This window comes from Bos javanicus, chromosome 10 (assembly GCF_032452875.1).
Source record: "Bos javanicus breed banteng chromosome 10, ARS-OSU_banteng_1.0, whole genome shotgun sequence".
Taxonomy (NCBI): Eukaryota; Metazoa; Chordata; class Mammalia; order Artiodactyla; family Bovidae; genus Bos; species Bos javanicus.
The window spans coordinates 72,157,538-72,175,979 of record NC_083877.1 but is presented as its reverse complement, the minus strand read 5'-3'; the positions used below and the strand labels follow the sequence as shown (position 1 = coordinate 72,175,979).

At 37.0% G+C, this 18,442-nt stretch overlaps 1 protein-coding gene across 2 annotated transcripts in view; it reads left to right on the top strand.

The window, feature by feature from the left end:
• The window catches only part of C10H14orf39 (chromosome 10 C14orf39 homolog), a 49,374-nt gene that overhangs the window by 6,804 nt on the left and 24,128 nt on the right, over nt 1-18,442 (top strand). Inside the window, exons 5-11 of one of the 2 annotated variants that reach the window (XM_061429050.1) lie at nt 4,152-4,241; nt 9,552-9,739; nt 9,865-9,907; nt 11,644-11,764; nt 12,871-12,962; nt 13,549-13,682; nt 14,477-14,553. In XM_061429050.1, coding sequence (XP_061285034.1) covers nt 4,152-4,241; nt 9,552-9,739; nt 9,865-9,907; nt 11,644-11,764; nt 12,871-12,962; nt 13,549-13,682; nt 14,477-14,553 — 745 coding nt within the window. The remainder of the gene's footprint in view (nt 1-4,151; nt 4,242-9,551; nt 9,740-9,864; nt 9,908-11,643; nt 11,765-12,870; nt 12,963-13,548; nt 13,683-14,476; nt 14,554-18,442) is intronic. The other variant, XM_061429051.1, reaches the window with a different exon arrangement.

The window sequence follows — 18,442 nt, the reverse complement described above, 5'->3', positions numbered from 1 at the left end:
CATCATCTTTGAGGAATTCAACTGGAATTTCCAACACCTCCATTAGCTTTGTTTGTAGTGATGCTTCCTAAGGCCCACTTGACTTCACATTCCAGGATGTCTGGCTCTAGGTGAGTGATCACGCCATCGTGGTTATCTGGGTCATTAAGATCTTTTTTGAATAGTTCTTCTGTGTATTCTTGCCAAGTCTTCTTAATGTCTTCTGCTTCTGTTAGGTCCATACCATCTCTCTCCTTTATTGTGCCCCTCTTTGCATGAAGTATTCCCTTGGTATCTCTAATTTTCTTGAAGAGATCGCTAGTCTTTCCCATTCTATTGTTTTCCTCTTTCTTTGCATTGATCACTTAGGAAAGCTTTCTTAACTCTCCTTGCTTTTCCTCGAAACTCTGCATTCAGATGGATATATCTTTGCCTTTCTCCTTTGTCTTTCACTTCTCTTCTTTTCTCAGCTATTTGTAGGGCCTCCTCAGACAACCATTTTGCCTTTTTGCATTTCTTTTTCTTGGGGATGGTCTTGATCACCACCTCCTGTACAATGTTCTGAACCTCCATCCATAGTTCTTCAGACATTCTCTCTATCAAATCTAATCCCTTGAATCTATTTTTCACTTCCACTGTATAAGTGTAAGGGATTTGATTTAGGCCATACCTGAATTATGGCTAGTGGTTTTTCCCACTTTCTTCAATTTAAGTCTGAATTTGGCAATAAGAAGTTCATGATCTGAGCCATAGTCAACTCCTGGTCTTGTTTTTGCTAACTGTATAGAGCTTCTCCATCTTTGGCTGCAAAGAACATAATCAGTCTGATTTCAGTATCGATCATCTGGTGAAGTCCATGTGTAGTCGTCTTTTATGTTGTTGGAAGAGGGTGTTTACTATGACCAGTGCATTCTCTTGGCAAAACTCTGTTAGCCTTTGCTCTGCTTCATTTTGTACTCCAAGGCCAAACTTGCCTGTTACTTCTTGACTTCCTACTTTTGCATTCCAGTCCCCTATAATGAAAAGGACATATTTTTTTGGATGTTAGTTCTAGAAGTTCTTGTAGGCCATCATAGAACTGTTCAACTTCAGCTTCTTCAGCGTTACTGGTTGGGGCATAGATTTGGATTACCATGATATTAAATGGTTTGCCTTGGAAACGAACAGAGATCATTCTGTCGTTTTTGAGATTGCACCCAAGTACTACATTGTGGACTCTCTTGTTAACTATGAGGGCTACTCCATTCTTCCTAGGGGATTCTTGCCTACAGTAGTAGATGTAATGGTCATCTGAATTAAATTCACCCATTCCAGTTCATTTTAGTTCACTGATTCCTAAAATGTTGACATTCATTCTTGCCATCTCTTGCTTGATCACTTCCAATTTAACTTGATTCATGGTCCTAACATTCCAGGTTCCTATGCAGTATTATTCTTTATAGCTTCAGACTTTATTTTCACCACCAGACACATCCACAACTGGGCATTGTTTCCACTTTGGCTCAGTCTCTTCATTCTTTTTGGAGCTATTTCTTCACTCCTCTCCAGTAGCATATTGGGCACCTACTGACCTGGGAAGTTCATCTTTCAGTGTCATATTTTATGCCTTTTCATACTGTTCATAGGGTTCTCAAGGTAAGAATGCTGAAGTGGTTTGCCATTTCCTTCTCCAGTGGACTGAACTCTCCACCATGACCAGTCTGTCTTGGGTGGCCCTACATGGCATGGCTCATAGTTTCATTGAGTTAGACAAGGCTGTGATCCATGTGATCAGTTTGATTAGTTTTCTGTGATTGTGGTTTTCATTCTATCTGCCCTCTGGTAGATAAGGATAAAAGGCTTGTGCTGCTGCTAAGTCGCTTCAGTAGTGTCTGACTGTGCGACCCCATAGACGGAAGTCCACCAGGCTCCCCTGTCCCTGAGATTCTCCAGGCAAGAACACTGGAGCGGGTTGCCATTTCCTTCTCCAGTGCATGAAAGTGAAAAGTGAAAGTGAAGTCGCTGAGTCGTGTCTGACTCTTAGCGACCCCAGGGACTGCAGCCCACCAGGTTCCTCCATCCATGGGATTTTCCAGGCAAGAGTACTGGAGTGGGGTGCCACTGTAGAAGCTCCTTGATTAGAGTTACTGGCTCTGGGGCAAACAGGTCTTGCTTTGATGGGCACGGCCATGCTCAGTAGATTTTTAATCCAATTTTCTGCTGATGGGTGGGGCTGTGTTCCCTCCCCGTAGTTTGGCCTGAGGGCAAACTATGGTAGGGGTACTGTAGCCATGAAATTAAAAGACACTTACTCCTTGGGGCTTCCCTGGTGGCTCAGATGGTAAAACGTCTGCCTGCAATGCGGGAGACCTGGGTTTGATTCCTGGGTTGGGAAGATCCCCTGGAGAAGGAAATGGCAATCCACTCCAGCACTCTTGCCTGGAAAATCCCATGGACAGAGGAGCCTGATAGGCTACAGTCCATGGGGTCACAAAGAGTCGGACACAACTGAGCAACTTCACTTTCTTTCACTTTACTCCTTGGAAGGAAAATTATGACTAACCTAGATAGCATATTCAAAAGCAGAGACATTACTTTGCCAACAAAGGCCCATCTAGTCAAGACTATGGTTTTTCCAGTAGTCATGTATGGATGTGAGAGTTGGACTGTGAAGAAAGCTGAGTGCTGAAGAATTGATACTTTTGAACTGTGGTGTTGGAGAAGACTCTTGCAATCCCTTGGATTGCAAGGAGATCCAACCAGTCCATTCTAAAGGAGATCAGTCCTGGGTGTTCATTGGGAGTACTGATGCTAAAGCTGAAACTCCAATACTTTGGCCACCTCATGTGAAGAACTGACTCATTGGAAAAGACTCTGATGCTGGGAGGGATTGGGGGCAGGAGGAGAAGGGGACGACAGAGGATGAGATGTCTGGATGGTATCACCGACTTGATGGACATGAGTTTGAGTGAACTCTGGGAGTTAGTGATGGACAGGGAGGCCTGGCGTACTGTGATTTATGGGGTCGCAAAGAGTTGGACATGACTGAGCGACTGAACTGAACTTAACTGAAAGAGTCTCTTGATGAGGGTGAAAGAGGAGAGTGAAAAAGTTGGCTTAAAACTCAGCATTCAAAAATCTAAGATCAGGGCACCTGGTCCCATCTCTTCATGGCAAATACAAGGGGAAAAAGTGGAAGCAGTGACAGATTTTCTTTTCTTGGGCTCCAAAGTCACTGCAGACAGTGACAGGTGCTGCCATGAAATTAAAAGACACTTGCTCATTGAAAGGCAAGCTATAACAAACAGAAACAGTATATTAAAAAACGGAGACATCACTTTATCTACAAAGATCTGTAGAGTCCGTTTTTCAGTAGTCATGTACGGATGTGAGTTGGTCTGTAAAGAAGACTGAGCACCAAAGAATTGATGCTTTCGAATTGTGTTGGAGAAGACTCTTGAAAGTTGCATGGATTGCAAGGAGATCAAACCCATCAATCCCAAAGGAAATTGACCCTGAATATTCATCAGAGGGACTGATGCTGGAGCTGAAGATCCAATACTTTGACCACCTGATGCAAAGAGCCAACTCATGGAAAAGACCCTGATGCTGGGAAAGATTGAAAGCAAAAGGAGAAGGGAGTGGCATAGGATGAGATGGTTAGATAGCATCACTGACTCACTGGACATGAATTTGAGCAAACTCTGGGAGATGGTAAAATAAGGGGAGCCTGGAATGCTGCAGTTCATGGGGTCACAAAGAGTTGGTTATGATTTAGCAACTGAACAGCAACAACTCTATAAATATTTACTCCAATAGAATTTCTTAACCAAGATCTTAGAAGTATGATGAGAAAGATAGCCTGATGCCAACACTCTATACAACATAGAGTGTTGCAGAGTATATTCCAGAGATGTCATTGCAATACACAATCCAGGCATGTCAAATTTGTTCCTTCCCTAGTCATGGTTCCCAAACAAACTTTATGTGAAAATTAGTGGATGTTGACATTCAAACATGTATACAATTGCATGTATGGTCATAGTGGTGATGATGGGAAATGGGAATGTTTTTCTTGATGTAAGCTTATTTTCTCCATGAAAGGAAAGATTGTTTAAGTGGTTACATTCATTTTTATCATTTCTTCAATTTATTATTCTTAGATGCTAATTACAGTATTTTTTTTTCCATAGCTGGAAGCCAACATGTGATGTATTTCATAAACATGAAGACTACATGCAGGAGCAATTTATTATTTATCAAGAAACTATTGAAAAAGACAAGTACAGTATAAATATTAATTTAAGCTTATCAATTCTATAAGTTAGTTTTAATAAGACATTATTTGTAAAAATATTAATTGAAAAATGTACACAAAATTTTTTAAAAGTAAATCCACTGTTTTGGACTCTTTGGTTGTCATTGTTGGCCTACCTATTTGTTATAAAGCTCTTTCTAACCTTGGATATATTTAAACATGTCCTTAGCAGAGTAACTATCAGTAGGAATATAAAGCAGAGTGCTTCAATTAATGTTTTTAATGACTGAGTTGCTATGGTCAAACACCTTAAGGAGTAGCCTCTTATAAAGTTAGCTTATGAGAAAATTGGAATATTGGCTTTAAAAGGGTATTTTTATATAAAATTTGTGTTTTTCAGTTGGTTAGTGGGATATTATATTCTGATGGAGAAATATTAATATTTGTATGGGTTTATTATGTGTTAAATCATTTGGTTTGGGGAATTAAATGTAGTTAGTGAATATAATGAAACAAAGTGAGGAACTTGGAACACATTATATAATAATTTCACTTAATTAAAAAAAATTAAATGTTTTTATTTTTAACATAATTGGATAAGAACAGTATCAATTTTATTTTTAATTTTTATTTTATTTTTTTTACTATTTCCACCCCCCCCCCAGCTTTATTGAGGTATAATTGATGTATGACCTAGTGGTTTTCCTTATTTTCTTCAATTTAGGTCTGAATTTTTCAGTAAGGAGCTCATGATCTGAGCCACAGTCAACTCCAGGTCTTCTTTTTGCTGACTGTATAGAGTTTCTCCATCGTCGACTGCAAAGAATATAATCAGTTTTGGCATTGACCATTTGGTGATATCCATGTGAAGAATTGTCTGTTGTGTTGCTGGAAGAGAGTGTTTGCTATGACTAGTGTGTTCTCTTGACAAAACTCTGTTAGCCTTCGCCCTACTTCATTTTGTATTGCAGGGCTAAACTTGCCTGTTACTACAGGTATCTCTTGACTTCCTAATTGTGCATTCCAATCCTCTGTGATGAAAAGGACATCTATTTTTGGTGTTAGTTCTAGAAGGTGTTGTATGTCTTTACAGAACTGGTCAACTTCAGCTTCTTCAGCCTTAGTGGTTGGGGCATAGACTTGGATTACTGTGATGTTGAATGGTTTGCCATGGAAATGAATGGAGATCATTCTGTTGTTTTTGAGATTACACCCAAGTACTGCATTTCAGTACCCAAGTACTGGCCCAAGTATTGACCCAACCACTAATGCTGAAGAAGCTGAAGTTGACTGGTTCTGTGAAGACATATAACACCTTCCAGTTTTGCCAAGAGAATACATTGGTCATAGCAAACACCCTCTCCCAAGAACACAAGAGAAGATTCTACACGTGGACATCACCAGATGGTCAATACTGAAATCAGATTGATTATATTCTTTGAAGCCAAAGATGGAGAAGCTCAATACAGTCAGCAAAAACAAGACTGGGAGCTGACTGTGGCTCAGATCATGAACTCCTTATTGCCAAATTCAGACTAAAATTGAAGAAAGGGAAAATCACTAGACCATTTAGGTATGACCTAAATCAAATCCCTTACAATTATATAGAAGTGAGAAATAGATTCAAGGGATTAGATCTGACAGAGTGCCTGAAGAACTATGGATGGAGGTTCATAACATTGTACAGGAGACAGGGATCAAGACCATTTCCGAGAAAAAGAAATGCAAAAAGCAAAATGGCTGTCTGAGGAGGCCTTACAAATAGCTGTGAAAAGCAAAGGAGAAAAGGAAAGATATACGCATTTGAATGCAGAGTTCCAAGAATAGCAAGAAGAGATAAGAAAGCCTTCCTCAGTGATCAGTGCAAAGATATAGAGGAAAACAATAGAAATGGGAAGACTAGAGATCTCTTCAAGAAAATTAGAGATACCAAGGGAACATTTCATGCAAAGATGGGCACAATAAAGGACAGAAATGGTATGGACCTAACAGAAGCAGAAGATATTAAGAAGACTTGGCAAGAATACACAGAAGAACTATTCAAAAAAGATCTTCATGACCCAGATAATCGTGATGGTATGATCACTCACCTAGAGCCAGACATCCTGGAATGCGAAGTCAAATGGGCCTTAGGAAGCATCACTACAAACAAAGCTAGTGGAGGTGATGGAATTCCATTTGAGCTATTTCAAATCCTGAAAGATGATGCTGTGAAAGTGCTGCACTCAATATGCCATCGAATTGGGAAAACTCAGCAGTGGCCACAGGACTGGAAAAGGTCAGTTTTCATTCCAATCCCAAAGAAAGGCAATGCCAAAGAATGCTCAAACTACCACACAATTGCACTCATCTCACACGCTAGTAAAGTAATGCTCAAAATTCTCCAAGCGAGGCTTCAGCAACACGTGAACCATGAACTTCCAGATGCTCAAGCTGGATTTAGAAAAGGCAGAGGAACCAGAGATCAAATTGCCAACATCCGTTGGATTATTGAAAAAGCAAGAGAGTTCCAGAAAAACATCTACTTCTGCTTTATTGACTATGCCAAAGCCTTTGACTGTGTGGATCACAATAAACGGTGGAAAATTCTAAAAGAGATGGGAATACTAGACCACCTGACCTGCCTCTTGAGACATCTGTATGCAGGTCAGGAAGCAACAGTTAGAGCTGGACATGGAACAACAGACTGGTTCCAAATTGGGAAAGGAGTACATCAAGGCTGTATATTGTCACCCTGCTTATTTAACTCCTATGCAGAGTACATTATGAGAAACGATGGGCTGGATGAAGCACAAGCTGGAATCAAGATTGCTGGGAGAAATATCAATAACCTCAGATATGCAGATGCCACCACCCTTATGGCAGAAAGTGAAGAGGAACTAAAAAGCCTCTTGATGAAAGTGAAAGTGGAGAGTGAAAAAGTTGGCTTACAACTCAACATTCAGAAAACTAAGATCATGGCATCTGGTCCCATTACTTCATGGCAAATAGATGGGGAAACAGTGGAAACAGTGGCTGACTTTATTTTTGGGGGCTCCAAAATCACTGCAGATAGTGACTGCAGCCATGAAATTAAAGGACGTTTGCTCCTTGGAAGAAAATTTATGACCAATCTAGCCAGCATATTAAAAAGCAGAGACATTACTTTGCCAACAAAGGTCTATCTAGTCAAAGCTATGGTTTTTCCAGTAGTCATGTATGGATGTGAGAGTTGGACTATAAAGAGGGCTGAGCACAGAAGAACTGATGCTTTTGAACTGTGGTGTTGGAGAAGACTCTTGAGAATCCCTTGGACTGCAAGGAGATTCAACCAGTCCATCCTAAAGGAGACCATTTCATCTGAATTAAATTCACCCATTCCAGTCCTTTTTAGTTTGCTGACTCCTAAACTGTGATGTTCACGCCTGCCATCTCCTGTTTGACCACAGCCTATTTACCTTAATTTGTGGAGCTAACATTCCAGGTTCCTGTGCAATTATTGTTCTTTACAGTGTCGAGGTTTACTTTCCCCATCAGTCACATCCACAACTGAGTGCTAATTCTGCTTTGGCCCAACCACTTCATTATTTCTGGAGCTATTAGTAATGGTTCATTGTTCTTCCCCAGTTACATATTGGACATCTTCCAACCTGGGGGACTCAGCTTCTGATGTCATATCTTTTTGTCTCTTCATACTGTTCATGGGGTTCTCGCAGGAGGAATACTGGAGTGGTTTGCCATTTCCTGTGGAACACATTTTGTCAGAAGTCTTCACTGTGATGCGTCTATCTTGGGTGGCCCTGAACAGCATGGCTGATAGCTCCATTGAGTTATGCCAGTCCTTTGCCACAACAAGGCTATGATCTATGAAGGGATGAGGCATATAAGTGTGCTCACAAATCCACCTGCATGAGAACCTGCCCAAGCCTCACCCCATGCCAAAGTGGGAGTGCAGATAATTGGCTCAGATTTCAGTCCTCCTTCAGGAGCAGTGGTTACATGGTAGTCTTCCTTGTAGCTTTAATTGAGATCTTCTGCAAGCTTTAAGTAGGTATTCTATAAGAATCATCCTACCTGTAGATGTAGTTCTGTTGTGTTTGTGGGAAGAGATGAGCTCCCTGTCCCTCTACTCTGCCATCTTTTTCTTCTCTCAAGAATATGGTTTTGCAGTGAACCTGGATTGAACATGTTCAATGTTGTGAGGACTGGCAAACTTTTTTTGGTAAAGGTCCTGATAGTAAATGTTCTAGGCTTTTTAAATGTTAAAGTCTTTGTCACAGCTACTCCAGTCTGGTATTTTGGTATAAGAGCAACTGTAGGCAATATGTAAGTATTGTGTTCTAATAAAACTTTATTTATGGACATTTGCAGCTTGATTTTCATTAATTTTGATCTGTCATGAAGTATTTTGGAGAAGGAAATGGCAGCCCACTCCAATACTATTGCCTGGAAAATCCCATGGACAGAGGAGCCTGGTAGGCTACAGTCCATGGGGTCGCAAAGAGCCGGACACAACTGAGTGACTTCACTTTAACTTTCATGAAGTATTATTATTATTATTTTGATTTTTAAAAATAATTTAAAAATGTAAAAATTGTTCTTAGCTGATAAACTGTACAAAAACAGGTAGCAGGTTAGATTTGGCCCATAGATCATAGTAACTGACTTGTCTTGTAGATTAAGCAAAGTTCAGGTAAGAAGGAAGAGTTAATACGTTTTTTACAAGAATTGACCGTCTCACTCAAGACTGGTTCTTGAAGAGATGATCATTCACCTCTACCTGAACTGTACTGGAGGAGTTCCTCCAAACAGTGCTGAAATTTTCTTATAAAACAGTTGTGGAATATGCAAGAATGATTGTGAACCCAAAGTTCTGCCACATAGAAAGTGATAATTTTAGCTTAGAAAACTTAAGGATATTTAAAGGCATAGTTATAAAGGTAGCTAAACTGGGAAGAATAGAGATTTAGAACTCAGGGAGAATAGAGATTCAAGAAGTAATCAAAAGAACCAGGTTCTGCATTGTCATGTAGGATGAGAAGTGAAAAGAGATCACTAAGTTGGACAAATTAGATCATTGGTAACCTTGGGAAGGGTGGATTCATTAGAATGGTGGAAGTAGAATTTTAATTGAAGAGGATTAAGGAGTGAGTAACTCAGGTAGTGAAGAAAAAGAGTAGAGAATTGGAAAGTTTAATAGAGTTAAGAAAAGTTTAAAGGGCAGACAGTATTGAGTGAAGCAAAAATAAGTAGATTTTTAACTTGTCTTTTATGCTTAATTTAGTAGTTTTTAACAAGTGATTTTAGAAAGTTTTTAGATGCACTTTTGTTATATTGATACCATTTCTTTTAACAGAAAAATGTACCATGGTTATATATGTCAGTATAAAGATGTTTTAAAGCAATACCAACTAAAATACTCAGAAACACCCCTCTCACGTGAATATTATGAGAAGAAAAGAGAATATGAAGAAATTCAAAACAGAGTGTTGGCAAGTACTGAACAACTGAAAGTGAATGAAACTATTTTTATGGAATTTTTAGGTATTAATTTTTTTATACATACTGTTTGATACATACGTATTTTTGATACATACTGTTTTAATAACATTACCCTTGTAGTGAAAATAATATAATAAATCAATCTAAAATATGGTTTTGTTTTGCAGTGCCTTCTCCCTTTCCATCACTTACCAGTTGGACACTACATATGTATCCACAGTAGTATTTCTACTTAGAATTTTTATTTGATAAGTATTATTTCTGTATTCTAGCTGTTACTGTGTTTCCTTGTGACTATTACATTGATTTGGTTTTTTGTTTAATTAAAAAATTAAGAGATTACTTTAAAGGTCATCTGGAATTAGTTTTCATATATGTGCATGTCATCAGAAGCAAGAAATTTTAATGCAAATGAAGTGGTATATGTACTTGTCTTTAAGTGGCTTAACTTGGCAACCCAACCAATGAAAAAGTTATTTTGCTTTGTTTTACCAAAGAGTTTCAATTAAATCAGTTGATTATTTCTATTAGGATGGAAGGTGGTAAGGAGGTGAGTCACAATTCACTGGGTATCTACTTTGTGGCAGGAAGTACTCAAGAAGATACAGAGCTTTCTTATAATGAGCTCACAGTTTGGTAAGGAAACAAACATGTAAACAAGTAATTCTAATACAGTGGCATTGTATTAGATGCTTAAGTAATTTTTAATTGGTCTAAGTCTCATCTCTTTGTCAAGGAGATCTTCTCCCATGATGAACTTGGAACTTTAATCCTCTTCCAACCTCCACAATCCTTCATATGCTTTCCTATCAGATTATAACTCCACTGTTTGCACTAAGTCTTCTTTATCCCTTCATTCTACCTTGCTTCATTCTGCTTCATCCTAAATCATCCTTTTAACTCCTTTGCTGTTTGCTGTTTGCTCTCTTCATGTTTGGGTTTTAGCTTATTCTATACTTAGTTGTTCATTTGCTGCTGATCTAATACATTGCCACTGCATTAGAATTACTTGTTTGCATGTCCATTTCCTCTGCTAAACTGAGTGTTTTAACTTTTCAGTGGGAAGAGGCAGAGGTTGGTGGTAGATGCAGAAGGCACAGCAGGGGTTTAGGGACTTGGATTGTAGAAATGACATGAAGAGGTGATGAAGGTGGGGAGAGTTGAAGATTAGGAGTTAAATGTATCTAAAAAATTTAAATTGATATTATGATAATAGCATAGTGTTATAAATAATGTTCATTTGAAATTTTATACTCTAGCATATAAATCCTAAGTTTTAGTGAAATAGGAAAGGTCTGGCAAAGATTTTCTCTGGAGTTCTTGTTCATTAGCATTAAACATTTAAAAATTTTCCTAATGGATTACAGAGTAACTTAGGAAATTGTAGAAACTACTACTCATGCAGAATGTTTGTTAGCAGTTGAGAGATTCTCTACTTCAAATTGAGTGTAAATCTAGTTCAAGCAGAAAGTTCAAACAGAAGATATAGCTCTCTTTTGAGTTCTCCTGGTGCACAGATGGACCATAAAGAGCAAGAAGAGGAAGACTGAGTAGATTTATAATGTTGATCTTGGAACAAATAAATTACAGAAACTGAAGCAGTTAAGTTTGGACTTGATTATGTTCATCATGCCAAATGACATGATAAACGGGTTAAAAATAAAAGTAAAAACTGCCCTGTGAAAAAATTTAACTGAAAGAAAAAATCCTAACATGTATTTTGATGAAATGTTATTTTTAAGCTAAGTATATAATGTAGACAAACAGTAAATTGACAGTTTGCCAGATGTTTGTACTAGTCTTTCTGCTGTTTTCAGATACTGTTATTCATATTGTGTATATGATATATATATAATTAATTTTATATAATACTAATTATTTTTTATATAGTACTTATATTATAAATGTGAAAGTTATTTATATTACATAGTTCCTTAACATAAAAGGGTTAATTTGAGATATAAAACACAAGATATTCTTAAACATGCTAACCAGTTTTCCAAAAGATCATGTGACTTGAAGAAAGAAGTAGATGACATGGAAATAGAAATTAATTATTTAAACCAGGTATTAATTTTGTTATATGTTTCTAATATGTGTGTTAATGTATAAGTGTAATGGTATGTTAGATGACAGCCTAAGAAGAGCTATTTCTAAAGCAACTCAATAATTTATGTGCCTCAGATTACCTTTGGAGCCAAAATGTTTTTAGGTATTAGGTATATTTGCTGGGAGGGATTGGGGGCAGGAGGAAAAGGGGACGACAGAGGATGAGATGGCTGGATGGCATCACCGACTCAGCAACTGAACTGAACTGATATTCAACTCTGAGTTTTGGGAAATAGTTTAACTTTCTTTGAGTGCTAAGAAAAGAAGATAAAGAGCAAGTTGGAGCTTAATAATAGATATTTAAAGGCATTAACAGAGCTTACAGCAGTGCTCTCATAAAGGAAAACAAGTTATTAAATGATTTAAAAAACTTAACGTAGAAAATTTATGACTAAAGTCTTTATAAAGCTAGGACAGAACTAGTTTTTAGCCTTTAAGACTGATGATACATGATATTTTCTTGAATATATTTTTAGTGTTATCTATTGAAATGTGGCTTTAATTGATGAGTATGAGAGCCACCAAAGTCACTTCCAAATTTTGAGAAAAAGTTGAATGGCTAATTTTCTAAATTTTATGAAAATTGTGTTAAAGGTGGTATATTTATCATCCGTAAGCATGAGGTTCCACATAACAGTAATATCATTATAGTAAGAAGAAAGTGGGTGTCACTTTCTTTAAAATATATAGTAACTATTGGACATCTCTATGTAGGGAATCAACGTTTCCATTGCTTCTGATTGTCCTTTTTAAAAAGAATGAAAGTTGATTGAAATCTAGGTTTCCTAATGGAGTTGTAAGGATAAATAAAAGGAGTATGATTTATTGTTAATTTTGACTGTTTTAGTAACTTTCACTAAAAGATTGTTAGTACTACCAAAAATATAAATCTTGTGATTATGTAGAAAAAAATCATATTCATTAGTTAAGATAACCAAAAGATTGTTAGTACTACCAAAAATATAAATCTTGTGATTATGTAGAAAAAAATCATATTCATTAGTTAAGATAACCAAATGTTTGCAGGTATTTATTTTGTTTTGCTTTGTCATTTTTCTTTTTAGCAGATTGCAAGACATTATGAAATGAAGAATCTTCCAGAAACTCTAGAAGAAAAAAGTAAAAACGTAGAAAAGAGAAAGGAATTGAAAGAAAGGTATGGTGGGGGTTTAGCCACTAAGTTATGTCGGACTCTTTGCGACACCATGGACTGGAGCCCGCCAGGCTCTTTTGTCTATGGGATTCTCTAGGCAAGAATACTGGAGAGAGTAGCCATTCCTTTCTCCAGTGGATCTTCCCAAGCAGGGTCTCCTGTATTGCAGGCAGATTCTGTACCATTTTAGCCACCAGGGAAGCCCCGAGAGAATGGTATAGGTAAACTTTAAAATAGGACTTTCTTTCAGATCAGATCAGATCAGTCGCTCAGTCGTGTCTGACTCTGCAACCCCATGAATCACAGCACGCCAGGCCTCCCTGTCCATCACCAACTCCCGGAGTTCACTCAGACTCATGTCCATCGAGTCAGTGATGCCATCCAGCCATCTCATCCTCTGTCGTCCCCTTCTCTTGCCCCCAATCCCTCCCTTTCTTTATATGAACAGATATTCTACATTTAAAATTGATTACATATTGTATACAATTTGAGGAGTTTTAGCTATATAATATCAAAATAGCTCTTCTAATTTTAAAATATGCTAATTTTCCCTTAGCTAATATTTAATATTATTCACTCTTATCTTTAGAATTTTTGAAAAAGATCCACAACCTGTACTTATGTTGAACAAAACCCTTCAAAACAGTCAATTATTTCTTCCATATGAATCTCAGAAATTAATAAAACCAATAAAGATGCATTCTTCAGAACCAAGAATTATAGGTACAGTATCTGTTTATTATTCAAAAACTTAGTTTTGTTTGAGAACATATAAAAGAAAGAAAGGAGCAATTTTAGTTATCACTTAGTGTAAGCAAGAGCTAACAATACTGGAGACTTATAGACTCATAAAGTGCCACTTTGGTTCTTTCTGAGAGCAAGCAAGATGTGCCTTCTATACATAATATTTTTCTTTTTGAGAGAGAAATCACTCATGATTTATTTTAAAAAAGAGTTTTAGTCTGGTTTCCAGCTATCAGAAGAGGATGAATAATTGTATATTTTTCATTTGAGAAGTTGTATTATCAGTATGTATGATTAAAGTCACTCAGTTGTGTCTGACTCTTTGCGACCCCATGGTGGTGAGACTTGTGGTAATGATACTGTGACTTAGTCACTGAGACATTTAAATCATGTTTTATTTGATGGATAGATTAACTACATTGTGCTAGGTTAACTACACTAGCTGTTTTATTCCCCAGTCATTTACATCACCACTCTTTGTTCTTTGGTTCCACATTATAAATATGTAGTTTTGTCAGCTACTTTTTAAAATTTAATTTAAAAAATTTACTTATTTCTTTTTAATCAGCTGTTTTTCATTTTATATACATGGTTATTATAATAGCTACTATATATTGAAGAATTAAGATTATGTAATAATTTCATAATTCTTTACTTTAAATTAAATATTTTGTAACTTGATTTTTTAAATTACAAGGTGAGGTTAAATGTTGGACATGACATTTGATTCTATTTCTGGAATTGATTTGAAGTTGTACAATTTAATAATCTAGATAAAAAAGAAGAAAGTTCTGTGAGTCAGTCAGAGCTTGCCAATATTGACTTCAAGCAAAAAGAAAATGATGCACATGTAGGTATTTCTTTTTTAATAGTATAAATTAAATGCTTGCGTTAAATGGTATAGTGAATATACTGCATTTAGGCTGTGTGTGTTTGTGTGTGTGTGTGTGTGTGTGTGTGTGTTATAAATATATTAAACTAGCCATTAGTACAATCTCAGGATATGAAAAACTTAAAGAGTTTTGTATGGTAGCCTGAGCATATACTGTAGCCGTGTCCTTTACTTCTAAAAATAAAAGATATTTGAAAATATCAATCACTGTACCCAATAGACCAAAATCTAAAAGACATTTCTCAAGGAATTAGATTGAAGAGGGAAATTGTGGCACCATCTCCATAATGTCATCATTTCTTGAGTTCCACTGATGTTTTCTTTTCCTGCTATCCTTATGCTAAACTTTTACCTCAAAGTTATTTCATGGTCAGAATAACCATTACAACTTGCTATCATAGCTTCCTCCTAGGGAGGAAAGAAAAAGGAGAAAAAAGTCTTGTTGAGTCAGCCTCATTTTTAAGGATATTTCATGGAAGCTCCTTAAATAATTTATGTTAATGTTTCATTGACAAGAATTTTATAACATGGTTACCTCTATCTGCAGAGAGGTGACAAACATGATGGGCTTTTTGTTTGTTTACTTTTTAAATCAGAACATAAAGGAAATGTCGATTTTGAAGAAGATAGAAAAACTAGCAGTTTCTGCCAACAAGAATGAATCAAGTAGATGAAAAATAAGTAAGGATGTAGAGGATCTAACACAAATAGTAAGCTTTGTGCCCAACATACACATAATTCAGTTAAATTTTGTTTGCAGTATTCACCAAAATTGACTATTTTTAAAAACAAAAAGGATATGTCCTCCATTCTAAAAAGCTGCTATCTTTACTAACCACAACATCAAAAAAGTTAAACAAGTTAAACAAAAACATAGCCTTCTCCTCAAAAAACTATTTGGTTGAGTAAAAAGAAATTCAGTTCAGTCGCTCAGTCATGTCCAACTCTTTGCGACCCCATGAACTGCAGCACACCAAGCCTCCCTGTCTATCACCAACTCCCAGAGTCCACCCAGACCATCCAACCATCTCATCCTCTGTCGTCCCCTTCTCCTCCTGCCCTCAACCTTTCCCAGCATCAGGGTCTTTTCCAGTGAGTCAGCTCTTTGCCTCAGGTGGCCAAAGTATTGAAGTTTCAGCTTCAGCATCATTCCTTCCAATGAACACCCAGGACTGATCTTCTTTAGGATGGACTGGTTGGATCTCCTTGCAGTCCAAGGGACTCTCAAGAGTCTTCTCCAACACCACAGTTCAAAAGCATCAATTCTTCTGCACTCAGCTTTCTTTATAGTCCAACTCTCATATCCATACATGACCACTGGAAAAACCATAGCCTTGACTAGATGGACCTTTGTTGACAAAGTAATGTCTCTGCTTTTCGATATGCTATCTAGGTTGGTCATAACTTTCCTTCCAAGGAGTAAGCATCTTTTAGTTTCATGGCTGCAATCACCATCTGCAGTGATTTTGGAGCCCCCCAAAATAAAGTCAGCCACTGTTTCCACTGTTTCCCCATCTATTTGCCATGAAGTGATGGGACGGGATGCCATGGTCTTAGTTTTCTGAATGTTGAGTTTTAAGCCAACTTTTTCACTCTCCACTTTTACTTTCATCAAGAGACTCTTTAGTTCTTCTTCACATGTGAATTATTCTGCCATAATTCACATGCTTTTGAATTACTTTTGGGTTATAGAAGAAATCAAAATAGAATTTAAAAACTATTTAAAAGCATACTATAATCCCAAACCTGTGAAATCAGAGAGAAGTTTATGTTTGAAAACAAGCATATTAGAAAATAAGGAAGATTAAAATCAGCCAAACATTAAGTATTAATCTGAAATGTTGAACTTAAAGTATGAAAAGCTTAACTTAAAATATAAAAATAAAATAATAAATGCAAAAAAGTAGGAATTAACAGAGAAAAGCAGAAATGTATGAAATTTAGAAATTAGGTTAATTAATATAGCCAAACGCTAATAAGTTTCAGCAAGTGTACAGAAAAAAGAAGTCCCCCATCATAAAAAAAAGTATAAAGTGGGGGAAAAGTGTATATCAATACATCTATGAAAGAAATCTTTTCAAAGTCCTAAGATGATACTATGTAAAATTATATACCAACAAACTTGAAAATTTAGGTGAGATGGAAAATTTTTTGGACAATATAAATTGCTAGACTGAAAAAAACATGAATAGATCAATAACTTATAAGAAACAGAAATGTAAATGAAACTGAAATGTAAATAAATGCCTATTTCCTTCTTTTCTCCTTTATTTCCCTCCCTTTTCCCTCTACCACACATGCCCTTCAGAACACTTCAGACTCAATTTTTCAGGTGAATTCTGTCAAACCTTAGATCAGAGTTTCTCAATAGTGACACTGTTGACATTTAGATCAGATAATTAGTTCTTTATTGTGGGGTTGTCCACAGGAAAAATTAATTACTCTACTGATCCACTAGAGTCCAGTAGCACCTCATCTGCAATTTATGACAATCAAAAGTATCTCCAGATATTGTCAAATGTCGTCTGAGAGGCAAACAAAGATCATGGCATCTGGTCCCATCAATTCATGGCAAATAGATGGGGAAACAGTGGAAACAGTGACAGACTTTATTTTCTTGGGCTCCAAAATCACTGCAGATGGTGACTGCATGCACAAAATTAAAAGACACTTGCTTCTTAGAATAAAAGCTATGACAAACCTAGACAGTGTATTAAAAAACAGAGACATTACTTTGCCTACAGAGGTCCGTGTAGTCAAAGCTATGGTTTTTCCAGTAGTCATTATGGATGTGAGAGTTGGACCATAAAGAAGGCTGAACGCCAAAGAATTGGTGCTTTTGAACTGTGGTGTTGGAGAAGACTCTTTGAGAGTCCCTTGGACAGTAAGGAGATCAAACCAGTCAGTCCTACAGGGTATCAACTCTGAATATTCATCAGAAGGACTGATGCTGAAGCTGAAGCTCCAATACTTTGACTACCTGATGTGAAGAGCCAACTCATTGTAAATCAGACCCTGATCCTGGGAAAGATAGAAGGCAGGAGGAGTAGGGGATGACAGAAGATGAGATGGTTGGATGGCATCACTGACTCAATGGGCACGAATCTGAGCAAGCTCTGGGAGATGGTGAAGGACAGAAAAGCATGGAGTCGCAAAGAGTTGGACACGACTGAGCAACTGAACAACAACAACAAAAGCAAAATAAAAATGACAGAATTAAGACCAATGGCTGTTATAACAAAAATAAATGGATAAACTTTCCTATTAAAGATATTTTAATTACAGGTAAAATAAGAAAAATCAGTAACTCTTAAAAATGAGTGACTCGGGGAGATTGAAAGACTTGAAACTAACAGTATAACATTAGTAAACATTAGTAAAGCAGTGATTAAACATTACATAAAATTTAAAGTTAAAAACAATATATTAGTTCTGCTATATGTGTCATACATGTTTTAAAAAGAAGGTTTCAGGATTTACTCTTTTAACTTGTTTTCCTTTCCTGTATTCAATTTTAGAGGGTATAGGGGATTTAGAGACACAGACATCTGTTCAGTTCAGTTCAGTTGCTCAGTCGTGTCCGACTCTTTGCGACCCCATGAATTGCAGCACACCAGGTCTCCCTGTCCATCACCAACTCCCAGAGTTCACCCAAACTCATGTCCATCAAGTCGGTTATACCATCCAGCTATCTTATCCTCTGTCGTCCCCTTCTCCTCCTGCCCCCAATCCCTCCCAGCGTCAGAGTCTTTTCCAATGAGTCAACTCTTCGCATGAGGTGGCCAAAGTATTGGAGTTTCAGCTTTAGCATCAGTCCTTCAAAAGAACCCCAGGACTGATCTCCTTT